The sequence below is a fragment of the Podarcis muralis genome, chromosome 13, assembly GCF_964188315.1.
Source record: "Podarcis muralis chromosome 13, rPodMur119.hap1.1, whole genome shotgun sequence".
NCBI lineage: Eukaryota > Metazoa > Chordata > Lepidosauria > Squamata > Lacertidae > Podarcis > Podarcis muralis.
The window spans coordinates 6,303,928-6,331,421 of NC_135667.1; the positions used below are offsets into that span (position 1 = coordinate 6,303,928).

Sequence of the window (27,494 nt, forward strand, 5' to 3'; positions counted from 1 at the left end):
CTCTGTATATACCAAAATCACTCACCCTAATACTGCAGAATTATCAGCAAATAAAGGCAATTAAAGCCCCAGGCAGGCCTCTTGGGCCCCTAATTCTCTCACAGCTTGACCTACCTTGCAAGGTTGTTGTGAGGGCAAAGGGGAACAAGAGGAAAACCAAGTTTAGTCACCCCAACACAGAAACAGGATGTAATAAATCACCAAGAGTTTTCTGGGTTCGGGGGATTTTGCATTTATTTATAGCTTAGTTTAACTCCCAGCCCAAAAAGAGTTTTGAACCCTTTACAAGAGTGTTCAAGCATCAATATTAGAGTGTATTCATCAGCACCAAAAATGGAACTGCGGCACAATATGTGTGAATGGATAATTAAAACGTAATGGTCACTAAACTGACAGGGGTTTTTTTTAAATTTGCAGATCAGTTGCCAGAAAAATAAGGGCAAGGTCGCCTCAACTATTTTAAGGTGATTTATTTATTTCACTTTCTGTTTTGTCCAGCTAGGGTAATGAAAGAAAGAGCAGCTGCAGATTACTGTTGGGTTTTTTTTTTTAAAGGCTCCTCATGCTTGTTGTTGTTTAGTCGTTTAGTCGTGTCCGACTCTTCGTGACCCCCTGGACCAGAGCACGCCAGGCACTCCTGTCTTCCACTGCCTCCTGCAGTTTGGCCAAACTCATACTGGTAGCTTCGAGAACACTGTCCCACCATCTCGTCCTCCGTCATCCCCTTCTCCTTGTGCCCTCCATCTTTCCCAACATCAGGGTCTTTTCCAGGGAGTCTTCTCTTCTCATGAGGCGGCCAAAGTATTGGAGCCTCAGCTTCAGGATCTGTCCTTCCAGTGAGCACTCAGGGCTGATTTCCTTCAGAATGGATCGGTTTGATCTTCTTGCAGTCCATGGGACTCTCCAGAGTCTCCTCCAGCACCAGAATTCAAAAGCATCCATTCTTGGGCGATCAGCCTTCTTTATGGTCCAGCTCTCACTTCCATACATCACTACTGGGAAAACCATGGCTTGAACTATACGGACCTCATGCTTACCATCTCTCAAACACAAAAGGACAATGGATTGATAGGGAGGAGGAAACAAGCAAACTGGGTTTCAAGTTTTTAGGTACAGATTGTTCTAATGGCCAGGCGGCTTCTTGCACTGCACTCCTGGCCTTGCCAAAAAACGAAAAAACTGCAGCAGCCGGAGAGGTGGGAAGGAGGGCCCATTCACTCTGCTGAGAGCAAATCCTCTCCTGAAAGTGCTTGTGCATCATACAGACCTCTGTTTATAACTTTAGGAACTGGTTCTTCCTCTCCCCCCCCCCCCGTCTTGCATTGTAGGGGGTTGGACTAGATGACCCCCAGGGTCCCTTCCAACTCTACAATTCCCTCCCCATCCTGTTTTCCTTTTGTGCCTTGCCTTTTGGGTTATCGTTTTAAGCGACTGTATGTTTTGCAATGACAAACCTAGACAGCATCTTAAAAAGCAGAGACATCACCTTGCCAACAAAGGTCCATATAGTCAAAGCTCTGGTTTCCCCAGTAGTGATGTATGGAAGTGAGAGCTGGACCATCAAGAAGGCTGATCGCTGAAGAATGGATGCTTTTGAATTCTGGTGCTGGAGGAGACTCTTGAGAGTCCCATGGACTGCAAGAAGATCAAACCTCTCCATTCTGAAGGAAATCAGCCCTGAGTGCTCACTGGAAGGACGGATCCTGAAGCTGAGGCTCCAAGACTTTGGCCACCTCATGAGAAGAGAAGACTCCCTGGAAGAGACCCTGATGTTGGGAAAGATGGAGGGCGCAAGGAGAAGGGGACAACAGAGGACGAGATGGTGGGACAGTGGTTGGACAGTGTTCTCGAAGCTACTAACATGAGATTGACCAAACTGCGGGAGGTAGTGGAGGACAGAGGTGCCTGACGTGCTCTGGTCCAGGGGGCCACGAAGAGTCGGACACAACTAAACAACTAAACAACAACAACAACATGGACTCAACAACAACAACACGGCTAGAATGGAATGAAAATACCCCAGATAAATAAGAAATACAACTTCAGCCCTCAAGTCCTGTTTGCAGACGTCCTGCTTGGGCGCTATGGAGAACAGGATGCCAGAACAGATAGGCTTTTGGTCTTGATCCAGCAGAGTTCTTATCTGAAACAAAAACTGCTGGCGCCCTTAGGATCCCATTTTTTTGTTTTGTCTTTAAATGGTGGAAGACACAAAACACTGGAAGCCTGGGGTAGCAATGAGAATGTAATAAACGAAAATCTGCCCTCATTCCCTTATGGGGGACACAAGAGCTCTTATAGAGTCCTTTGCAGGTTCTCCATCGGTCGGAGAAAATAACAGAGGCCAACCAGAGATTATTGAGAAGCAAAGCAACTAGTAAGCCTGATCTTTATTGAACTGTTGCAACAGGGTGCCCCCTTCACAAGCAGGAGGAGGACCCAGAACCCAGGTGTGCCCACCCTTATATAGACATTTTAAATTGCCAGCCCTGGAGTCCAAGACCACCCCCAGACACATCATACCTACATCACAGAAAGGGCGGTCTACAGCAGAAATCTGAGTGCGTTGTTTACCTCCTGTCTGGCAGGTTACCTGCTAATGCTTACTTGATTAGATACCCTGGGGAGCCTGGCTAGTATTATTATTATTATTATTATTATTATTAGTTCCTGAGCCAGGTCACAGGCTCACCCTATTCATACACAGACATACCCTTAAGACAGGATTTGTGAAGGAAAAGACAATGGGGAGGCTTTTCCATTTTCCTTGACCTTGCAGAGAAATCATTTGGTCAGTTTGGGAGTCAAAACGGTTTCAGGGCTGTTTTCCTGTGCTGCTTCAGACGTGGTATATTTATTTATGTACGTGTTTGCTTGGTACGTTTATGATGTTGAGGGAGGAGTTGTGGTGGTAACCTGAGTGTCCTGTCACCTGGCTGGTTCCCCCTTTCCCCCTCCCCATGAGTACTTTCCAGGTGACAAAGGGGAGCTTGCAGTTTCCTGCCCCCAGAGGGAAGATCTGATCATTGTCCTTTGTTCCAGTCCATGCTGAATCCACTCCTATATGCAAGTTCTTTGTGATCTTGATGGTCTTCTGTCTAGGACCACCAGGGTTGGCATAGCAACTGGGCAGGGCTCCTGTATGTGCTGGTATGCTCAAGGGATTATGGCTGACCAGAACCAAACCTTCCCCATTTTGTAGTCCTTCCTTCATGGAGTCAAATAAAAGTGGAACAGTGGAAATCCGATGTATGGTTGATTTTCTATGAATTTATAACAGAAGCATAGCGTATGTAGTGTGTGAGTGTGTGTGAAGTTTGCACAAACTGAATGACTGGGGGGGGGGGTTCCTGCAACAATAAACATTTATTATATATATAAGACCTTAATTTTTTTTATTTCAAGAGTAAACTGGTTATTCCCACCGAACAGCTTTTGCAGCTGTTGGTGACTGATGAGCACACATGCATGAATCAGCAAACAAGCAGAGTATCAGTTCAGGGAAACCACAGGGAAAATAATGGTGACTCATCAACCACATGTGAGGCTTAGAAGAGACCAGCGCCAGAGTTACATAACACAGAATCATACTCGTTTTTTAGGGAGCCCTTTACTTGGAATCTGACCAAACTGAATGAAATGTGCTTCCAAGTGAAGGATTATTAGGACTAAGGGGTGTAACTGGTCAATTCGGGCATGGATCTTCGGGTAGGTATTTGCTTTTTTGATGTGGGAACTGAATTAACTTCCCATTGTGAAAACTTCACTTTCACTTCCTATTGTGAAAACTTCAAGGTCTCAAAAGAGTAACTACAGCTTTTTGGGCTATCTCTGGAGAAGAGGGTGGTCTCTCCCTCTTTTTGTAAAGAACCTTTCCTCGTATTTCCAACAGAGACAGCATATAAAAAATGACAAGAACATAGTAAAAGAGAGGAACAAATTGGGGGGGGGGGGAGAGAGAACCATTTCAGAAACAAAATTAACCACTTACGCCTGTTCCTGGCATGCACACTGTGAAAACTCAAAGCAGTAAACGCCCAGATCAATATTGAAAAGCAAGAGATGGAAAGAAGAAACCCCGAGGATTCTGTTTGTTTTAAGTGAATTTCCATTATCGTTTTTGAATTTGGGGAAAAGGCTGCAGAGTTCAATTCAGTGAAAGGAAAATGCTTAATTGATGCCTATGAGAGTGTTCCCTGGGATGTGTTACTTGAGAACACAATGGAATCTGTCTAGGGGGCCCCTCTCTGGTTGCATTCTGGATAAAATGGCTTTTTAAGGTGCCTATAGCGTCCTTATAGGTCAGGATGACCTGAGATTCAGGATTCAAGCGGACAAAAAATAAAGAAAAAAACACTACCTCACAAAACGTGAAATCTGTGGGATTCTCTGCCGCATGATTCAAAACTCCCACACCAGATTCCAGCGTCCATTTCCAATAAAACTTTATTATTTAAACAAATATCTTCAGATCCACACAGCAAGCATCAAAGACAGTCTAAGCGCACATTTTCCTAGATGCTAATAAAGTGCAAGAAGGCATGAGCTCAGTAGGCACGGGAACGAGGGAGGCGAAAAAAGGGGGATTTTCCCCCACAAGGTTATGTATTACTTCCCAGCCTTATGTATTACTTCCCTAAGCTCCTCCTACTCCTTTTCTCAGCTGGGAAAAGGAGTAGGAGGAGCTTATCGCTGCTAATTAGGAGAGGAAAAGCCCTCACTCTCATCTCAGGATATCACCAGGAAATAATTCTGCTCTAGTGTTTCACACTTTTTCTTCATAATGCCAAGTTCACAGGTAGAAGTTGTTCCGACGTGCAGGAATGAGTAAAGTAGGAAGTGCCGCTCCGAGGAACTGTTCAAGATCCCGGATGGGTCTGTACCACAAGCAGGTCAGCAGCCCCCAAAATCAGAGGGACCGGACAGGTGATTTCTTTGCCATCTCAGCATTCGGGTGCCCCGGGAGCATCCCATTTCCCAGCAGAGGCCTCCGAAACGACCAAGAGGACTTGGGGAGAAGTTGCTTGTACCACGGGAGGAGAGACTGCAGCCGAAGCAAATATCTGCTCCATCTGCGGGCGGAGAAGAGGGGGAAAGAACCGTTGAAATGACTCCAGAAATTTTGAACGACTGCATAGGCCGCTCACCGTTTTGACCAGCGTCCTTCCCATCACTCGCTTCTGAAAACCCGCCGCTGTTTACCAGCCATGTCTTGCACCACAATCGACTGCGCATGCTGGTCTTGAATCCTGTTCCGCTCCAACTTCTGCCTACTACCCATGCTGTGATTTCCTCCAAATACGACTTATCCACGTCCCGGAGGCCATAACGCACGTCTGCCCCATCTACCCAGCTTGCGTCTCTGCTGCGATTTCCCCATACACTACGCAGAATGAGCCTCTGCCCCCAATGCTTAGAAAACTGGCAGAATAAATAGGTTTACTTTGGCGTCCGGTGCCCCCTCCCCTGCACTCGCAATGTGTTTCCGCCCTTCTCCCTAGCATTGTTTGCCCAAGATGCATTTATTTCTTACATTCCCTGCATGGCATGTCTTGTGTCTCCACCCTTGGCAGGCTTCTTCTCAACCATTCATTCATTCATTCATTCATTCATTCATTCATACCCCACCCATATCTGGCTGGGTTTCCCCAGCCACTCTGGGCGGCTCACAATCGAGTGTTAAAAACAATACAGCATTAAATATTAAAAACTTCCCTAAGCAGGGCTGCCTTCACATGTCTTTTAAAGAGAAGATAGCTGCTTATTTCCTTCACATCTGCTGGGAGGGTGTTCCACAGGGCGGGTGCCACCACCGAGAAGGCCCTCTGCCTGGTTCCCTGTAACCTCACTTCTCGCAATGAGGGAACCGCCAGAAGGCCCTCGGAGCTGGATCTCAGTGTCCGGGCTGAACGATGGGAGTGGAGACGCTCCTTCGCGTATACAGGACCGAGGCGGTTTAGGGCTTTCAAGGTCAGCACCAACACTTTGAACTGAACAATGCACGTCCGCCTTGCTGACGCTTAATAAATCTCACCTGGATGACGATTCTCTTGCTGTCCACGCAGTCCTGCCCCAATTCCTCCCCGACACAGAGAGTGACTTGGTGCTCAGGCTTAGGCCCACGGCCCTGGTAGTATTCCTGGAGTGCTGTTGGCGGAAAACGAAAAGAGAGCGGCATGATACAGCAGGAAGCACCAGAACCAAATCGGGCTTTGTCAAATGAATACGGCAATAGACATGCTACAGCCAGAGGCGTAGGAAGGTCAGGCGGTACCTGGTGCGGAAAAATTATTGTCACCCCCCCCACACACACACATTGATTTCTTTTTTTGCCTGCAGAAATAGTTTTGCATTATGGAATGATGGGAACCAGGCAGAGGGCCTTCTCGGTGGTGGCGCCCGCCCTGTGGAACGCCCTCCCATCAGATGTCAAAGCGATAAACAACTACCTGACATTCAGAAGACATCTTAAAGCAGCCCTGTTCAGGGAAGTTTTTAATGTGTGATATTTTAGTGTATTTTTGGTCTCTGTGGAAGCCGCTCAGAGTGGCTGGGGAAACCCAGCCAGATGGGCGGGGTACAAATAATAAATTATTATTATTATTATTATTATTATTATTATTATTATTATTAGGAGCACCTTCTGCAAGAGCGGAGGTGGGGAAGCCCTGGGTCTACAGACCCCATCAGCCCCACGGAGATGGGAGTCAGGTGTGCTGCAACACAGCAACACCTGCCGTGGCCTTCTTGCCAACCGCCTGTGGCTCACCTGAGTTAAATGCCTTGGTGCTGAACAACTGAAGGAAGGCGTTGCTGGGCAGCTTCCGGTGGGGCTGGGTGCCCCCCGGACCACGCAAGAAGATGCTGGCTCGGCCCCGGCACTGAACGAAAATCCCCTCCGCGTTGCTGGCCGCCATGACGCCCTTCTCCAGGTCCTTCAGCAGCCGGCGGACGTCGGCCTCCTTCTGGGCGTCCTCGAGACTGGAGGCGGGCGGCAGCACGACCCGGAGCATACTGTTGTCGGACATTCCCAGAGGGGCTGCGGCGGAAGTGACCAGGAACTCTCCCTCTGGCAGCAAATCTTTCTTGACCAACCTGCCGCCGTAGGAGACGGACAGGATGACGAAGAAGTTGCCTGGACTGCCTGGGAGACGAGAAGAAGGAAATTGAGAGGCTCAGCTACTGCCTCCCCAAACAGGATGCGTACAGATAATAAGGATTATGAAAGCTGTTATAGGGTTTTTTTTGGGGGGTGTCAGTCTGCACAATATCCCCGGGGCCTTTCCCACCCGGCCTGTTTCTGTGAGGGTAGAATCCGTAAGAGGATAATAATAATAATAATAATAATAATAATAATAATAATAATAATAATATTTATACCCCGCCCATCTGGCTGGGTTTCCCCAGCCACTCTGGGCTGCTCCCAATAGAATATTAAAAACACGATAAAACATCAAATATTAAAAGCTTCCCTAAACAGGGCAGCCTTCAGATGTCTTCTAAAAGTTTGTTTCCTTGACATCTGCTGGGAGGGCGTTCCACAGGGCGGGCGCCACCACCGAGAAGGCCCTCTGCCTGGTTCCCTGTAACCTCACTCCCCAGAGGGAGGGAACCACCAGAAGGTCCTCGGAGCTGCACCTCAGTGTCCGGGCTGGACGATGGGGGTGGAGACGCTCCTTCAGGTATACTGGGCCGAGGCCTTTTAGGGCTTTCAAGGTCAGCACCAACACTTTGAATTGTGCTTGGAAACATCCTGGGAGCCAATGTAGGTCTTTCAGGACTGGTGTTATGTGGTCTTGGTGGCCGCTCCTAGTCACCAGTTTAGCTGCCGCATTCTGGATTAGTTGCAGTTTCCGGGTCACCTTTAAAGGTAGCCCCACGTAGAGCGCATTGCAGTAGTCCAAGCGGGAGATAACCAGAGCATGCACCACTCTGGCCAGACAGTGCGCGGGCAGGGAGAGTCTCATCCTGCGTACCAGATGGAGCTGGTAGACAGCTGCCCTGGACACAGAACTGACCTGCGCCTCCATGGACAGCGGTGAGTCCAAAATGACTCCCAGGCTGTGCACCTGCTCCTTCAGGGGCACAGTTGCCCCATTCAGGACTAGGGGAGTCCTCCACACCCGCCCACCCCCCCCCATCCCTGAAAAACTCATCCCACTGAAGGGGACTGCCCACAACATCATTTGCATAGCCCCGCCTCCAATAAAAGCAGGAGGAGTTAACCTCCGACACACTGAAGTAAAATATTATTTATCGCCTAAATTCAGAGACCGTCACAGGCATGGCCAAACTCGGCCCTCCAGACGTTTTGGGACTACAATTCCCATCATCCCTGACCACTGGTCCTGTTAGCTAGGGATGATGGGAGTTGTCCAAAACATCTGGAGGGCCGAGTTTGGCCATGCCTGGAACTCTATTGCAGCGGTTCTCAACCTGTGGGTCCCCAGATGTTGTTGGACTACAACTCCCATCATCCCTGAGCTCTGGCATTGCTAGCTGGGGTGATGGGAGTTGTAGTTCAACAACATCTGGGGACCCACAGGTTGAGAAAGGCTGCTCTATTGTCTCTTAACAGTGACTCCAGGGATGCTGCAGCAGAATATCATTTTAAAAAACAATGATCAACATTTTTAAAAGCACAGGGAATTGAAGGAGCAGGCTAATATTGCATACAATGTGATTATTACAAGAACGGAGCCCTGTGCCTTCTTTACAGACCCTTTCCAAGGCAGCTGCACAGCTAAGACACCAGCTTCCGTCATCTCACCTCTAACATTCTCTGAAATGGGCACAGCTTGGTCGGCTTCTGGCTTCTGGTGGAAGGCAGCAATCTCATTCACAGCCAGCGCTAGTGTAAAGAAGCAGAAAAGAGAGGAAATGAGGAACCAGACTTTCCACAGAATAAAGGAATCATTTCCTAAGACATTAACACAAAAATGGTCTTTCCCCCATGCCAAGATGCCCACACCATGGGGACCACACCACGGGGACGGGAGCGTTCAATGGCCCCAGTTGGCACATTTTTCTGGAATCAATGGCAGTGTCTATTTTATGGTTACCAGATTTTTTTCAATGAATCTGGGAACCCCCCCCCTTTTTTTTTTTAAGCTGAGTAGCAACAGGGAGTCAGGAGCGGGGATGGTGAGGCAAAAGACCCTGGGCCCATTTTATTTCGGTTCTGGAGGTGCTGCTGAATATGATCAGAAATGACCAGCAGGTCAAAGGTGTACAGGTCGGAGCTAAACATTACAAGTTAAGAGCATTTGCAGATGACTTAGTTTTGACCCTGCAAGAGCCAAACACTAGTACGAAAAAGGTCTTAGAAATAATTCAACAGTTTGGCCAGGTAGCCGGATTCAAGTTGAATAAACAAAAAACTAAAGTTTTAGGAAAAAATTTGACAGATATGGAGAAGGAGAAATTCCAAGAGGAGACAGGGTTGACGGTGGTTAAGAAGGTGAAATATCTAGGGGTGTATCTGACATCTAAAAATTTGAATTTGTATAAGGATAACTATGAAAAATGTTGGTTAGAAATCAAAAAAGATCTAGAAATATGGTCAAATTTGAAATTGTCAATGTTAGGCCGAATTGCAGTGATTAAGATGAATGTATTGCCTAGAATGTTATTTTTGTTTCAAACTTTGCAGATTCTTGACAAGATGGATTGTTTCAAGAGGTGGCAGAAAGATATCTCAAAATTTGTCTGGCAGGGCAAAAAGCCCAGAATTAAGTTTAAAATATTGACAGATGCCAAGGAAAGAGGGGGATTTGCCCTGCCGGACTTAAAATTGTATTATGAAGCAGCAGCGTTTTGCTGGCTGAAAGAGTGGATGCTCCTCGAGAACACAGACATTTTGGATTTGGAAGGGTTTAATAATGCATTTGGTTGGCATGCATATCTATGGTATGATAAAATCAAGGTGCATAGGGCCTTTAAAAACCATATTGTTAGAAAAGCATTGTTTAATGTTTGGATAAGATATAAAGATCTGTTGGAAAACAAAACCCCTAGATGGTTGTCATCCTTGGAGGCTAAGGCTTTCAAGAAACTCAATATGGAGGTTGGATGGCCGAAGTATTGGGAAATTTTGGAACAGGAGGGTGATAAACTGAAATTACAAAGTTATGAGAAATTGAAGTCTAAAGTACCAGACTGGTTTCAATATTACCAAATAATGGAGATTTTCAAACAGGACAGGAAAATTGGCTTTCAGGTGGAAAAATCAAAATTAGAGACTGAATTGCTAGATCCCAACACTAAGAATTTGTCAAGAATGTATAACTTGTTGCTGAAATGGAATACACAAGATGAAACAGTTAAATCAGCTATGATTAAGTGGGCACAGGACATTGGTCATAACATTATGTTTGCTGACTGGGAGTGGTTGTGGAACACCGGTATTAAATTCACGGCATGTAATGCCTTAAAGGAAAACATTATGAAAATGACTTACAGGTGGTACATGACCCCAGTCAAGTTAGCAAAAATCTACCATTTGCCTGACAATAAGTGTTGGAAATGTAAAGAGACTGAAGGTACTTTCTATCACCTTTGGTGGACATGCCCGAAGATTAAGGCTTTCTGGGAAATGATCTATAATGAAATGAAAAAGGTACTTAAATGTACTTTTCCTAAAAAACCAGAGGCCTTCCTCTTAGGCATCGTCGGCCAATTGGTGTTAAAGAGGGATAGAACTTTCTTTATGTATGCTACAACAGCAGCAAGAATACTCATCGCAAAGTATTGGAAGACACAAGATCTACCCACTCTGGAAGAATGGCAGATGAAAGTGATGGACTATATGACATTGGCTGAGATGACTGGCAGAATCTGTGATCAGGGAAAAGAGACGGCGGAAGAAGAATGGAGAAAATTTAAAAGCTACCTTAAGGACTACTATAAACTTAATGAATGTTAGTATGTCGAGGTTTTTAGAAAAAAAAGGGATACAGTGATATAAGATTAGATTATAGAAGAGATTAAGATGACAGAAGTTGGAAAGGAATATTTAGAAGTTGTTAAAAAATCATGGGCATTGGGATGCAGAAAGGGGGGGTATGGGGGAGTCACGGAAAAGAGGTTCATGAAAAAATGTTATGAAACTATACGTGTTTGTATGTCTTTTTAAGTGTTTGTTTGCCTTTAAAAATTGTTGTAAAACTAATAAAAATTTTATAAAAAAAAAAAAAAAGACCCTGGGCCCAAGCACACATGCATATTGTATAAAGGTGCAAAGCCCTTCTTTCGCACCCTGTGAAGCTCTGAGTTTTTTTAAAAAACTGGGCAAAAAGTGGCTGTCCGCCCGTGACACCTGAGCCTCCCCCGATCTCCTGCCCCCTTCCCACTTTGTTTTGTCTGATGAGGGCAGGCTTGGGAGTTGCGGCCGGCCGGCCATTGCCCAGTTTTTTAACAGTGTGCAAAAGAAGGGCTTTGCACCTTGCCTGGCAGAGAAACTGCATGCCTTGCGCCCCTCCTGGGCAATGCCTGCAACTCCTGAGCCTCCCCCAATCTGTCAAAACAAAGGGAGAAGGAGATCTGTACCGCTGGACGTCCCTTGTTCCCCCTCGGCAGTGGCGGCGGCAGCAAGCAGCTCCTTAAGCCAGCCAGAGCCAACTGCGCTACCAGGCTGGCTCCGGGCTGCTGAGGCTGCCGCTGCCACATTTCCCAGGGACAGATTTGCAAATCTGCGGACATTCCGGGGACGGAATTTGTCCGGGGACAGATTTGCAAATCCAGGGACTGTCCCCGGGAACCCTAGTCTATTTGGGGGCTTGCAATAACTACAGATTGCTTGTACCGAAAGGACTGGGGGACAGAATTACTTGAGAAATGGACACATGTTTAAGATTACGTAGAAATCGTTTGCTTTTGGCAAATGTGGCATTATTTTGTTTTTTTTAGGAACATGGCTAGCACTTCTTCGCCTGTGGGTTTTTATGAACAAGGAGGAAAAAAAAGATTTAAAATTATAATGGTCTTAGTACCTTGACAGCCCACCACAGTTCCTCAGTACTTGACATCACCTATTTTCCTTCATAACTGCTCTGATTATTCCTTGCTTGTGTGCTTTTGTTTTTTAAAGCATTTTCAAATTTGAGAGAGAAGCAGGCTTTGTTGAAATTGCAACATTTAATAAAAATGTGTGTGTGCGGGGGTAATATTTGGAAAAAGTAGAAAGTTAACGAGGAAGAGTATGCCTGTAATCAGATGTACACCACAGCCAGTTCCCCGTACACACCTGGAATTAAGACAGCAGCAATGAGGACTAGCGCCTTAGAAATGAACAAATGGCGCCATAATCCATTGCCTACCTTTCTGGACCCTCTGCAATTAATTTGTAAGAAGACCAGGGAAAGGAGGGGGAAAGTAGGCCAGTCTGTAAGCCCTATTCCATAATTCCTGTTGCCAGGAGCTGGGAAGGGCGATACCTATTAAACTCAATTCCTCTCCCCCAGGGGACTCTGGGAACTGTAGCTCTGTGAGCACCCTGAACAAACTACACATCCCAGAATTCTCCGGGGGAAGCAGCGGCTGTTTAAAGTGGTACAAACATTGCATTAAATGCATGCTTCTTTGGTGCATCAAACATTTCGGCACACTGTTTTCTTTCCATAGCGCGAGAGGCCGAACGTCTTCTCTTGGATCATGCGAACACTTATTTTCCAGGAAGCAGGTCAGAAGAGATCTCCTGTTCTGTGAGGTTTCGTTAAGAACAGATCACTTCCTGGTGGGGGGCGGGAAACAAGGGGCGGTGGCCCCTGTGTGGGTGAACAGGGAGAGAAATGGGGATCTCCTCGCGCCGCGACCAGAGCCACAAAACAGAGGGAAATGCGAAGTGCCCCACCTGACTCCATGGACTCAGGTTTCATCTCCCCCTTTGGGATGACCAAAGCGGTGAATGCGTTTGGGGCCTGGCTAGCGATGGCTTCGAACGTGGAGCTGGATTCCTGGAGGGGAAGAAGAGATATTAGGGTGTGTTCATACACACACGCCGCACTGTGGTATACAGTAGCACCTTGGTTTTCAAACTTAATCCGTTCCGGAAGTCCGTTCCAAAACCAAAGCGTTCCAAAACCAAGGCGCGCTTTCCCATAGAAAGTAATGCAAAGTGGATCAATTCGTTCCAGACGTTGGAAAACAACCCCTAAAACAGCCATTTAACATAAATTTCACTATCAAACGAGATCATTGATCCATAAAATGAAAGTAATAATCAATGTACAGTGGTTATGTACTTAATTCGTTCCGGAGGTCTGTTCTTAACCTGAAACTGTTCTTAACCTGAAGCACCACTTTAGCTAATGGGGCCTCCTGCTGCCGCCGCGCGATTTCTGTTCTCATCCTGAAGCAAAGTTCTTAACCCGAGGTCCTATTTCTGAGTTAGAGGAGTCTGTAACCTGAAGCGTCTGTAACCTGAGGTACCACTGTACTGCTGTCACACAATCAATCAGTCAGTAGCTGAACTGGGCTCCACACAGTCACAAAAACAGAACAAAAAGAGCCGCAAAAACAAAAAGGCAAAATAAATAGCAAAAACAGACAGACCTCAGTGTAACGCTCAAAACGGAAGCGTGGCACTCAAATCGGAAGCGCAACACTCAAAACGGAGCACGTTCGGCTTCCGAAAAAAGTTCGCAAACCGGAACACTTCCAAGTTTGCAGTGTTTGGGTTCCAAGTTGTTTGGGAACCAAGGTACCACTGTATTGTTCCCCTGTCCTTTTTAATACGGACCCAAGCACCCCACTAATACCACAATTTGCTTCAAGCAGCGGGGTGCAGAACACCGGGGGGGTCTATAATCTAGCTGCCCCTATATCGATGCAGCAGTTTCCAGCTCCTCTCTTCCAAAATATTGCTGATACATTTTATAAAGGCCTGCTTCCGATGTTCCTGTCATGTCTAATCTTTTCATATCTCCTGGAATAGCTCCGTCAGCAGAGCACAGGGCTTTTTTGATCTCAGGGTCACGGGTTTGAGCTCCACGTCGTGCAAATGATTTCTGCGTGGCTGGGGTTGGGCTGGATGACCCTTGGAGGTCCCCGTCCCACTCTATAATTCTATGATCTTGCACTCAAAGCGCTGTCCGGGGCTTAAGGGAATTGCAAGTTGGCCAAGGCTCACCTAAGAGAATAGGGGAAATAATAGTGTGAAGACTGCGAATGGGGGAGAGTGGGATAGCAGCCAGGAAGTTAAAAATAAAAATTATGAGATTTTGCTTCAGTGGAAATGGCGGAAATTGATCAGAGGAGACCCTGCTGGAAGTCTGAGGGGTACAAACCTCTGGGAGGCAATTTTTTTGGGGGAGTGGGGTGGGGTGGCACCAACCCCTATCAAAACCCACCAGAAACAGATTTGGGAAGTTTTAAACTTTGATGGGAAATTCCTTCATTTGCCTAGGCTTACTTTGATATACAGTGGTACCTCGGATTAAGTACTTAATTCGTTCTGGAGGTCCGTTCTTAACCTGAAACTGTTCTTAACCTGAAGCACCACTTTAGCTCATGGGGCCTCCTGCTGCCGCCGCGCCGCCAGAGCACGATTTCTGTTCTCATCCTGAAGCAAAGTTCTTAACCCGAGGCACTATTTCTGGGTTAGCGGAGTCTGTAACCTGAAGTGTCTGTAACCTGAGGTACCACTGTATTCTCATTGACTGCATTATTCTAAATGACAGAATTTCAGCACTGTGGTTTTTTTAAAAAGTTGATTTTGATATGCAATATTCTATTGCGTTCACGGCGTTTTGTTCCTTTCCGCTTGTAACCACTGTGAACCACTTTTTGGGGGGGAAGGTCTGCAGTTTGGAGCAGAGAGCCTCTACTCTGCATGCGGCATGTTCCGCGTTCGAATCCTGGCGGCATCTCCAGATGCCAGCGTTCCTATTGCTTCTCATCCTTTCGCTCCTTTGGCACTCACCATCTTGAAGACGGCGGCTTGAGGCTGAGGGAGGGTGCTATCAGGATCGCCATTCTCCTTCTCCGAGGACCCGCTGGAAGATTCCGGCCTGGGCGCTTTTGGCTTCCTTGGTTTGGGCTGGGTCCCTTGAAATCGATTGAAATCACAAGTCAGTAAGACTTGACTTAAGTCTTTTTCTTTTTCTTTTTACAGAAAGACTCATTCTTGCCGTTATCATCTTAATATTTACAACCAGATGAATGTTTCATTTTTGGAAGAATAAAATTTTCAGAGTCGTTTTTACAGTTACATCAAAAATCACTGATCTGGTTATACTACTGGGAATACACAGACAGATACAGTGGTGCCCCGCAAGACGAATGCCTCGCAAGACGGAAAACCCGCTAGACGAAAGGGTTTTCCGTTTTTGAGTTGCTTCGCAAGACGAATTTCCCTATGGGCTTGCTTCGCAAGACGAAAATGTCTTGCGAGTCTTGCCATTTCCCCCCCGCTCCCCCCCCCCCCTTTTCTAAGCTGCTAAGCCGCTAATAGCCTTTTAGCAGCTAAGCCGCTAAGCCTTTAATAGCCGCTAAGCCGCTAATAGCGCTAATCCGCTAATGGGGTTGCTTCGCAAGACGAAAAAACCGCTAGATGAAGAGAATCGCGGAACGGATTCTTTTCGTCTTGCGAGGCACCACTGTAATAATGAAATTATTGTGAGGTTTAATAAGTGAATCCACCCCGCTGGGAACTGTAGTTCGATAAAGGTGCTGAGAATTAGGGGACCCCCATTCCCCTCAGAGCGCTAAAACTCCCATCGTTCCCTGGGAAGAGGGTTCGGTTGTTAAACCTGGGGAGGAGGGACCCCCACTTCAGACGGCGTATGAATCTCCTTCCTCTAGGAAAAGGTGGGCTTATATGGGGCGCCCCCTCACATTACCCCACAGGGAAACGCAGTTTTTGGGGGCGCAGAATGTATAGAAACTTCAAGGACATGGAGGCCAATGTCCTTACCCAGGCCCTGCTCGGGCAGCGGCACCAGGCGGTACACCTTGTAGGGCTCAGCGGTCCCCAGCTTGGAGCGTTCCGGCACCTCCTCGAACTCGGGACTCTTGGAGAAAGCGCAGCGGATGCGCGTCTTCCACGTGGCAGGTTCGAGGGGCTCGCCCGGCCTGTACTTTCCTTTAAAGACGGCCCAGGCCTGGGAAAGAGAGACAGAGACGCAGGGTCAAGCCTCCTTGCAACTGCATCTCTTTTTAAAATAATTTTTATTAAGTACAAATTAGAAAACATACATATTTACAACAAAAGAAAATACAAAGGAAAAAGAAAATACGTATAACCAAGAAAAAAAAATTAAGAGAATACTTTGCCTCTTTTCATATTTACAGTTATTTATACCTCTATAAAATGCTATTCACAATAAAGGAGTGAAATGAAAGATATCAGAAAAAAAAGAAAAAAGAACAAGGAAAAAATATAGCAGTAAACGAAAAGGATCATAGGTGAAAAATTTTAAAAGTAGACAAGTATTCACTATACATAGCCATTTCCCATCTATATTTATGTTCAATTGTATAATTTCATCCTGTCCTTATCTACCTTAAAAAGTGTTGTTGTTTTTTAAAAGACTTCCACCGTTTACCTCACGCGTTTTTAATAATCCGTTCGTCAAATCCTCTGTTCTTCATATTTTCCCTTTGGATTTCCTTAATGTCTCACTTTGTGTTTTTTTATATTGTGCACAATATTATTCTAAACACAACCAGATTTTTATAGTCGAGCCCTGGATTTGTAAATAATCATTTAAGAACTCCCATTGCTTCATAACCATAGTTTTGGATTTTCTCCTTATTATATCCATCAGTTTTGCTAGTTCCAGGTACTCGCAAAGTTTCCCCAACCATTCTCTTTTTGTTGGGATGTTGTCTTCTTTCCAATAGCTAGCAATCAAAATTCTTGCCGCTGTTGTCGCGTATAGAAATAAGTTACGTTTTATCTTTTGGGATATCTTTATCTAAAATTCCTAGCAGATATGCCTCTGCCTTTTTTTGTGTGTGATGTCCTTATCAATTTTTTTATTTCGTCGTGGATCATGTCCCAAAAGGTTTTAATCTTTGGGCAAGTCCACCACATGTGTTATAACGTACCTTTTGTTCTGTTACATTTACAACTGCATCTCAACCACAACGCTCCTCTGCAACCCACACTTCTCCCTGAGAGGCTTATTTTCTACCTGCGGGGATTCCCACCCAACTCCCGCCGTGACGGGAGCACGCCCCATCACAGTCCAAAACAGCGCAGGCTGGACGTAGGTTTGCAACCTTGACGAGAACCGCAACTCAGAAGCGTGATATTTTGCAGCGCTTTGGCCGATCCCATTAGAAGTTCTGGAACTTGGAGCGGAGAATTTTGAAAGGTTGCTTTGCAACGTGGTTTTGGATGGAGAGCTCCAAAAGTGTTCATCGTCTCAATGCTATCAATGAGCCGTCTAGCCCACGCCATGCCCAGGCAGGGTGGCGGGCTCTCCAAATTTGCCCAAAATTTTGAGCCACACAATTAACAGACGGCTTTGTGCCATGTTTTAAGACACAAACCTTCACATTTTGACAACAATTTGTACCATTTCATTATCTGTATTTCAACAGATTTGTTTTGCATCTTGTTTCAATTCTATTAGAGATCAGTTAAAGGTAAAGGTAAAGGTACCCCTGCCCGTACGGGCCAGTCTTGACAGACTCTAGGGTTGTGCGCCCATCTCACTCAAGAGGCCAGGGGCCAGCGCTGTCCGGAGACACTTCCGGGTCACGTGGCCAGCGTGACATCGCTGCTCTGGCGAGCCAGCGCAGCACACGGAACGCCGTTTACCTTCCTGCTAGAAAGCGGTACCTATTTATCTACTTGCACCCGGGAGTGCTTTCGAACTGCTAGGTTGGCAGGCGCTGGGACCGAGCAACGGGAGCGCACCCCGCCGCGGGGATTCGAACTGCCGACCTTTCGATCGGCAAGCCCTAGGCGCTGAGGCTTTTACCCACAGCGCCACCCACGTCCCTAGAGATCAGTTACTTTTTGACAATTAGCTTTCATATGATTTTTAGCTGCTTGCATTTCATCTGCGTTGTTTTAATTTGCGTATGCTACCTTGAGTCTATGGGGGGGGGCAGAATATAAATCAATATATTTATCGTTAAGAATAATTCCCTTGGTGCCTGGTTTGGACCTTGCACTTCGCGCAGAACGCTGCAGCAAAATTGCTGACAGGTCTGAGACTCAACCAGAACCACACACAGTGCTTCAGCCCTGCTCTCGATTTGCACAACGTCTTTATGAAACCATTTTATTTTATTTTCAATTCCTGAGGATCCCTAGCATGGAATCGGCGCTCCTTCACGCTGGGACAATGCCTTCGTCCAGCTATCTCCTATGACCCCCAAGTCTCGTTCCTGGTCAGCCCCTTGCCAGATCAGACCCCAAACGTATTATAACCGAGAGGCAGCAGTGTGGAGCAGTGGTTAGGAACACCAAAGGGTTCAAACCCTCGCCCGGCCGCAAATCTCGCCGGGGGACCCCTGCGCTAGCCACTGCCCCTCTCTTCCTTACCTTACCTCACAGGACTGCGAGGAGCGGCCAAATCGTGCTTTCCACACAGGACACGAAATCAATAAATAGATCGACAAATGAACCAGGAAGAAGGGGAGGCAGAATGCCACAAATGCTTCTGAATGATCTTCACACTGCCGGCAAATCTCTGCCTTCCCCACTAATGCCGCCCCATTCTCAGAATCACAGAGCTGCAGGACGGGGAAGGACCCTCAAAGGTCATCCAGCTCAACCCGCCGAAACGCAGGTACAGTGAAGGAATGAAGGTGAGGACAGGGGACCCCACATAGGCCCGAAGTCACCCCCCCCCCAAAGCAGGCTCAAAGCTTCTCAAAGCTTTTCAAAATCATTTTCTCAGCAGCTGAGCATCAGAAACCTTCCGCTCTGCTGTAACAAAGGTAGAGAACAGTCCATTGTTTCTCAGGCCTTTCTCATGCCTTCTGGTCTTGCTAAAGAACCACATTGCAACTTGCTTTCTGTCCGGGAACCATGCCAAAGCACAAGAATGAAACAACTGGAACACACTGAAACCCCCTCACCCCCTTTCCTGCCAAGAGTAATAATAATAATAATAATAATAATAATAATAATAATACAGTGGTGCCCCGCAAGACGAATGCCTCGCAAGACGAAAAACCCGCTAGACGAAAGGGTTTTCCGTTTTTGAGTTGCTTTGCAAGACGATTTTCCCTATGGGCTTGCTTCGCAAGACGAAAACGTCTTGCGATTTTTTCCCGCTCCCCCCCCCTTTTCTAAGCCGCTAAGCCGCTAATAGCCTTTTAGCCGCTAATCCGCTAAGCCTTTAATAGCCGCTAATCCGCTAAACCGCTAATAGCGCTAATCTGCTAAGCCGCTAATAGGGTTGCTTCGCAAGACGAAAAAACCGCTAGACGAAGAGACTCGTCTTGCGAGGGACCACTGTAATAATAATAATTTATTATTTGTACCCCGCCCATCTGACTGGGTTTCCCCAGCCACTCTGGGCGGCTTCCAACAAAGATGAAAGATACACTAAAATGTCACATATTAAAAACTTCCCTGAACAGGGCTGCCTTCAGATGTCTTCTGAATGTCAGGTAGATGTTTATCTCTTTGACATCTGCTGGAAGGGCGTTCCACAGGGCGGGCGCCACCACCGAGAAGGCCCTCTGCCTGGTTCCCTGTAACTTGGCCTCTCGCAGTGAGGGAACCACCAGAAGGCCCTCGGCGCTGGACCTCAGTGTCCGGGCAGAACAATGGGGGTGGAGACGCTCCTTCAGGTATACTGGACCGAGGCCGTTTAGGGCTTTCAAGGTCACCACCAACACTTTGAATTGTGCTCGGAAACGTACTGGGAGCCAATGTAGGTCTTTCAAGGCCGGTGTTATATGGTCTCGGCGGCCACAATAGAGTCCACAATAGCTCCAAGACAGCTTTCTGTACATGCTCAGGGGAACACATCATGGGGCAGGACTCCTGAGGGAGGAGAAAGGATGAGGGAACTAGAAAGGGGTATATATGTTTGTGCACATGATTGTGAACTCGTGCATGCTTTTTGTGACTTATCACACTTGCTCCTTCTACCAGTTCATGGATGGTAGAAATAAAAAGCCTTTTCTCCGAAACTATTCCTTGAGTGTCTGCTGACTCCCACTTCCCTTTCCCGGGCGCAATATTTTTCCCACCCGAGGGCAAAGCCTCATAAGGCTACAACAGTACCTTGAAAAAGCCGGCGTCCTCCTCGTGCCGGAATTCCTGCTTCCCCGCGTGTTTCCACGGGATGCGGAACATGGTCTTGTGCGGAGGGTCGTCCCAGACCACCCCCGGGAACTGTCCGCTTTCCACCTGCTCCACGGTCCACTGGCGCAGCTTGCGCGTCCTTCGAACCCCGCGCCGAGACGTCGCCATCCTTGACGGGGAGGGAGAGACGGAATACAGAGATCAGCCGCAGGTGGGGAGGAGGGATCGCCTGGAAGGTGTGAGGGGAGAGTCTAATTCTGATACCTCGTTTGGAAAAAATTAAAGGGTTGGGGCAGGGGGCAGCAAACTTTTTCAGCCGGGGGCCGGTCCGCTGTCCCTCAGACCTTGTGGGGGGCCGGACTATATTTTGAAGGGAAAAAATGAACGAATTCCTATGCCCCACAAATAACCCAGAGATGCATTTTAAATAAAAGGACACATTTCTACTCATGCTGATTCCCGGACCGTCTGCGGGCCAGATTTAGAAGGCGATTGGGCCGGATCCGGCCCCCGGGCCTTAGTTTGCCTACCCATGGGTTGGGACGGGCTTCCTCAACCTCGGCCCTCCAGATGTTTTTGGCCTACAACTCCCATGATCCTTAGCTAGCAAGACCAGCGGTCAGGGATGATGGGAATTGTAGTCTCAAAACATCTGGAGGGCCGAGGTTGAGGAAGCCTGGGTTGGGGGATCTTTTGGAATCCTTATTGGTTCCCACCACTGCGGACCTGGCTTTGGCTAGTGGGTGGGGCAGCCGCCTGCCAACTGCCTGATATCGCAAGTCCCACCCACCTATTTTAACCCGCCGCTCTTAATGGCAGCATTTTGAAATTCCAAAAATGGCCTTTATGGAAGAAGGTACCTCGTCCCAGCAAGATGAGCAGGCCTAAAGCCGGCTCTTGCCAAAAGTAATTTTTTTTGGGGGGGGAGTGCAGGCTGTGTACACGCCGCACAAAGGACCCCCCCAAAAAAGAGAAACCTGGGAACTGTAGTTTGCTGAGGGCGCCGGGAATTGTAGCTCTGCGAAGAGCTCTGGGAACGGAGCGCGAGAATCGAGGTTCATACAAAACAATTGGCACTTGGTTTTGGCTGACAAACCCACGCAACACTGTAATGCGATATGTGGCAAAACCCACAAAGACACTTTCGAGGCCTATTGTTTCGTGTTTACTTCGTGCATTAACTCTGTAAGGGCGCCGACGACTCTTTCCGCCTGCGTGGCTACACTTGTAATACCGAAACCGCTTTTGTGCCCATTGACTGACACCCGTGGTTTTTGCTGGTGCTGTTTTGTGTCATTCTGAATGGGGCGGGTGGGACAAAAACCAGCGGGTGCAAACTCCTGCCAGGTATCTGCTACAAGGAAGTCTGATCGTTTAAAATAAAAATTAAAAAGGCTTCCGTGAGCTTTGGAAGAGGAGACACCTGTTTGGGGGAAAAGGGGCATCTGTAAAAGCAGAAGAGAGAAAGGAAAAAATGGCGAAGGGTCGGTTCCATAGCTGAAGATCTGGGCAGCGAAGGAACATCTCAGGTGTGGCCTTTGACCCTCGGTTCTCAGCCTGTGGGTTGGAATACAACTCCCATCATCCCTGAGCTCTGGCCTTGCTAGCTAGAGGGGATGGGAGTTGTAGTCCAACCAGATGTTGTTAGACTACAACTCCCATCATCCCTGAGCTCTGGCCTTGCTAGCTAGAGGGGATGGGAGTTATAGTCCAACCAGATGTTGTTAGACTACAACTCCCATCATCCCTGAGCTCTGGCCTTGCTAGCTAGAGGGGATGGGAGTTATAGTCCAACCAGATATTGTTAGACTACAACTCCCATCATCCCTGAGCTCTGGCCTTGCTAGCTAGAGGGGATGGGAGTTGTAGTCCAACCAGATGTTGTTAGACTACAATTCCCATCATCCCTGAGCTCTGGCCTTGCTAGCTAGAGGGGATGGGAGTTGTAGTCCAACCAGATGTTGTTAGACTACAACTCCCATCATCCCTGAGCTCTGGCCTTGCTAGCTAGAGGGGATGGGAGTTGCAGTCCAACCAGATGTTGTTAGACTACAACTCCCATCATCCCTGAGCTCTGGCCTTGCTAGCTAGAGGGGATGGGAGTTGTAGTTCAACAACATCTGGGGACCCACAGGTTGAGAAAGGCTGCTCTGGATGTTGCTGTACTACAACTCCCATGATCCTTGCGCTCCTGTCCACGCTCGCTGGGGCTGATGGGGCCTTGCCGCGGGTTGGACTAGAACCCAAGGGCCTCACTCTGAACAAGACTGCTTTCCTGCAGTCCTCCGTAAGTTGGAAAACATCTCAGAAACACTTAAGAGGCACGCACACTCCAAAACAGCTTCCCTTACACTGCACAGATTATTTGCAATTATCATCTTATCGTGTGTGGCTTCGGGAAAAGAAAGCGTGTCCGTCGGGTGGGAAACAAACCTTTTCGTTATTACATTAACAACGTCAAACTGCAGAATGAAATATTGCAGCAAGGCGGGACGATAGCAGAAAGGGGAGAGTAAATGGATCCTGGCAGCCGCCTTAATAATAATTCTGGCACACTCGCCCAGTTTGCTACCGTCCTAAGGGAGGCTGACTGGTTGCTGTCGATAGCTGGCCTCCTAGGAGGCTGGGAAATCGACGAAACTCTCACCGCCAACGCCCCAAGCTAAAGGATGATGTGATCCAGGCGGCTGGGAGGGTGAATTGCGAAGGCGGCTTGAGGCAGACTGAGAGAGGGTCTTTGTAAACATCGAAATTTAGGAAGCTGCCCTGTACTGGGTCAGATTCTACCAGGCTTAGAATTTCTGCCTTGACTGGCAGAAATGGCTCTACAGGGTTTCAGGCAGGGCGTTTCTCGAACCCAGGACCTTCTTCTGCATGCAAGGCAGCTGCTACTACAGTGGTACCTCAGGTTACATGCGCTTCAGGTTACAGACTCTGCTAACCCAGAAATAGTGCTTCAGGTTAAGAACTTTGCTTCAGGATGAGAACAGAAATCGTGATCCGGCAGCGCAGTGGCAGTGGGAGGCCCCATTAGCTAAAGTGGTGCTTCAGGTTAAGAACAGTTTCAGGTTAAGTACGGACCTCCAGAAAGAATTAAGTACTTAACCTGAGGTACCACTGTACCTCTGAATTGCAACCTTTTCGCTTTGTCCCTGGAGGCCAGAAGGACAAGCATCTGGGAGCGTTTAAGCTGTGTGCGTCCCATCTAGGCCCAACCTGTCCATTTGTAAATAGGGATAACAACATTGTGTTTTCCTAGTGTCAGGTAAGGTAAAGGTAAAGGTACCCCTGCCCGTACGGGCCAGTCTTGACAGACTCTGGGGTTGTGCGCCCATCTCACTCAAGAGGCCGGGGGCCAGCGCTGTCTGGAGACACTTCCGGGTCACGTGGCCAGCGTGACAAAGCTGCATCTGGCGAGCCAGCGCAGCACACGGAAACGCCGTTTACCTTCCCGCTGGTAAGCGGTCCCTATTTATCTACTTGCACCCGGGGGTGCTTTCGAACTGCTAGGTTGGCAGGCGCTGGGACCGAACGACGGGAGCGCACCCTGTTGCGGGGATTCAAACCGTCGACCTTTCGATCGGCAAGCCCTAGGCGCTGAGGCTTTTACCCACAGCGCCACCCTCAGAGAGAGGTATAAATAGTGCTACTGTCACTCACAGCAACAGCCCAGGCCTAATCCCTATGCATATTTTGGGAGCTCGTGATTCTGCCTAAATCTACAACCCTGCGCTCCTCAAACTGCAGTCCCCTAGAGGCTTTTGGATCTTTCGCCTCCCTAAAATTAGAGATTCCCTAGGCAATCAAAGCAGCTCCCCGATTCGTCTTCAAAGGGGCTTGCTTCAGAGTAGACCAGCGTAGGTAAAGGTAAAGGGGCCCCTGACCATTAGCTCCAGTCGTGGCCGACTCTGGGGTTGCGGTGCTCATCTCGTTTTATTGGCCGAGGGAGCCGGCGTACAGCTTCCGGGTCATGTGGCCAGCATGACTAAGCCGCTTCTGGCGAACCAGAGCAGCGCACGGAAACACCGTTTACCTTCCCGCCAGAGTGGTACCTATTTATCTACTTGCACTTTGACGTGCTTTCGAACTGCTAGCTTGGCAGGAGCAGGGACCGAGCAACGGGAGCTCACCCCGTCGTGGGGATTTGAACCGCCGACCTTCTGATCGGCAAGTCCTAGGCTCTGTGGTTTAACCCACGTCCCTAGACCAGCGTAGGACCACTCCGCAAATCTACAAAAGTTTGCTCGGATAATGCGGACAACACCAGATCCTTCGGGATCTGTGATTACACCACCGCCATCCCCCAGGTGTACACGCACGCACACGCCATTTAATAATAATCTTGCACCACTTTAGGCCTGTTTAATGGTGCGGTTTTTTTAATTTGTTTTCTGTAGCCGGGGAGAACGAGAGACATAGGAAAGGCACCCCCAGGGGGAGGACAAAACAGCCAAGGAAAATAAAAGACTAAAGCATATTAGTATTGCAGGAAAGAAACAAGCTGCGCGCATTAAAAAGGAAAGAGAGAAGGAAGGAGTTAGCATGAGAGAGATGCAAACAGGAAACGAAGGCAGGGTGGTGCAATGGTTCGAGCGTCGGACTAAGGCCTGGGAGACCAAAGTTCAAATCCCCCCTCAGACATGGAGCTCAGTGGAGTCAGCCGCCGCCTCTCAGCCTAACCTACCTCGCAGGGGCGTTGTAAGGGCAAAAGGGAGGGGGAGAGGAGGACCACATGAACCACCTTCAGCTTCTAGCAGGAAAGGTGGGGCGCAAATGGGGAAAAGAAAAGGGAAACCGTCTTAAAGCGAGGACATCAAGGAATCTTCCAACATGCATCACCTTCTTGCGCAACGGTCTTAAGTCGTGCCGCATTACAGATTTCTTCCAAACGGCCATTTTGTGCGGGTAGCTATCTGAACATCTCGATGGCATATATTGAATTTTATTGTTGTGAGGGTTTTATTTTGGGGGGGTTAGCCTGAGTCCCTCCTAATTCCTGGATCCGGCAAGGATTCAATGGCTGGAAAAAGCCGGGGGGGGGGGGGCAGGGGGAAGTTTCTTGGTAAGGGCCTGCTAAGTATGGCGCCTTAAGGGAACAAAGGAAGTGGCTCTGTGCGAATGGATTGGTCCCCCTCTCTCAACTGTCTGTTACTTAGAAAGGCAAAAGCCAGAGCTGTGCCAGAAGGCAGCTGGCCAGCTGAGAGAGCCATCAATGCCTGATCTCTCCTGGGATCCAAGCCTGTTGACGCAAGATCCTCTGGGATCTGCCAGTGCTGTGAACCCCTCCATCGTAGGCTCAGGATGTATATATAGATGTGTGTACCTGGAACCCCTGGACTCTTGCACTTAATTTAAACATGTTTAAATTAAGATAGATGGACCACTGGCTATTGATTGCCTTTTCACAGAATCATAGAGTTGGAAGGGAACCCAGGGGGTCATCTAGTCCAACCCCCGGCAGTGCAGGAATATTTTGCCCAAAGTAGGATTCGAACTCTGCACCCTGAGATTAAGAGATTGGTCTGACAGCAGAGGGTGTCCTTCTCTATTATCATCCCTTCTTTTCTCCCCCCTCTCTTTTTCCTTATTCTGCCTTGGTTAGTTTTGTTAATAAAAACAATAATTTTAATAACAAAGAGATTCTTCCAACACCACAAGGACCGGGCAAACCCGAGCGCCTTCCCTTGCCCAGAAAGCTTCGCAGAACGCAAATAACAGCGGCGCGCAGGATTGCTCAGTAAAGGCAATCCAGACCTCGCCTCCCTCGGAACTTAAAAGTTGGCGATGGCTCCCGTTAAGCCCCGTCGATTGCAATGGGCCTCCTTGAAAGTAAGACAAATAAAATAAAATAAAATAAAATAAAATAAAATAAAATTCGGCTCCAACACCCGGATTCCGGCACGATCAGTACCAATAATAGCAAGAATACTGGTTATTATATAAAGCACTTTTAGGTGCTGCAAAAACTCTTATCTGGCCGTGGTCTCTGCAGCAGCGGAGTAGCGAGGAAGGCTGCGATCCTCCGCCAGCACTTTTGCACGGGAGTAAAGCCCCACTGCACTCAACGGGGGCTTACTTCCGAGTAAACGCGCTCGGAGAGGCGGCAGGAGAAAATTAAGGCAGGAAAGTCCAATGATAAAGGAAAGGAAAATATTATTTTATATATATATATATAAGGTGATATATATATGTCCCACCTCTGATCTCCAAGTCTCCCTCCTGCAGCGAAGTCCTCTTCGCAAAACACAACCGAGTAGCGCTTTCCCCTTCCAGCTGAGCTGGGCTACGCCACGCCCCCTCTGGGCTTCGCCACGCCCACTTTCCTTCTGCCCCGCCCTCCCTCGCCCATTTCTCCCGGCTCCGCTTCTTTTCCCGTAAATCACGTGACTGCCGCCGCCGCCGCCGCCGCTCCGGCCTCCAGGGGGCAGCAGAGAGGAGGGCGCTCGGGTTTCAGGCTCCGCCGGCGCCAAAACAAACAGGGGAAAAGCAAAACAAAAAAAATTCCTTCCAGTAGCACCTTAAAGACCAACTAAGTTAGTTCTTGGTATGAGCTTTCGTGTGCATGCACACGAAATGTATCTGAAGAAGTGTGCATGCACACGAAAGCTCATACCAAGAACTAACTTAGTTGGTCTTTAAGGTGCTACTGGAAGGAATTTTTTTTGTTTTGACTATGGCAGAGCAACACGGCTACCTATCTGCAAGGGGGAAAGCAGATATAGATTCATGACGTTGATCTCTGGGAGAGGTCTCTAGTTATCGAGAGACGAAGAGATCCATGAGAGAGGGAACGTGCACACCCCCAAATTTAAAAAGCACCCTTACAGCAAATGCCTCCCCCTGTTCCAGAAAAGTGAATAAATTGTGTGGGAACTATAGTTCACCCCACCCAGTTAAGATAATAATAATAATAATAATAATAATAATAATAATAATAATAATAATAATAATAATAATAATAATATCTTTATTGTCATTACCCCCTCCCGGGGACAACGAAATTACTTGACTGCTCCATAAAAACACTAATTTTTATGGATCCTCAGCACCTCTGACAAACTACAGCTCCCAGGATTATTGGGGGGGGGGGGAGAGAGATAATCTGTTTTAAATGCATGGCGGTGGATAACAACAACAACAATTTATTATTTATACCCCGCCCATCTGGCTGAGTTTCCCCAGCCACTCTGGGCAGCTCCCAATCAAGTCTTGAAAACAGTACAGCGTTAAATATTAAAAACTTCCCTGAACAGGGCCGCCTTCAGATGTCTTTTAA

General features: G+C 47.8%; 1 protein-coding gene across 1 annotated transcript; it reads right to left on the reverse strand.

Annotated features, from left to right (window-relative positions):
- Window positions 1-4,428: 4,428 nt before the first annotated feature.
- IRF9 (interferon regulatory factor 9) lies at window positions 4,429-26,531 on the reverse strand. The gene is made up of 9 exons (XM_077916885.1): window positions 26,416-26,531; window positions 20,198-20,387; window positions 15,914-16,100; window positions 14,915-15,045; window positions 12,851-12,953; window positions 8,771-8,851; window positions 6,770-7,144; window positions 6,035-6,147; window positions 4,429-5,072 (listed from the first exon to the last, which is right to left on the reverse strand). Exons 2-9 carry the CDS (start codon window positions 20,384-20,386, stop codon window positions 4,944-4,946), a joined length of 1,308 nt encoding a protein of 435 aa, XP_077773011.1. The 5' UTR covers window position 20,387; window positions 26,416-26,531; the 3' UTR covers window positions 4,429-4,943.
- Between the last annotated feature and the right edge of the window lie 963 nt (window positions 26,532-27,494).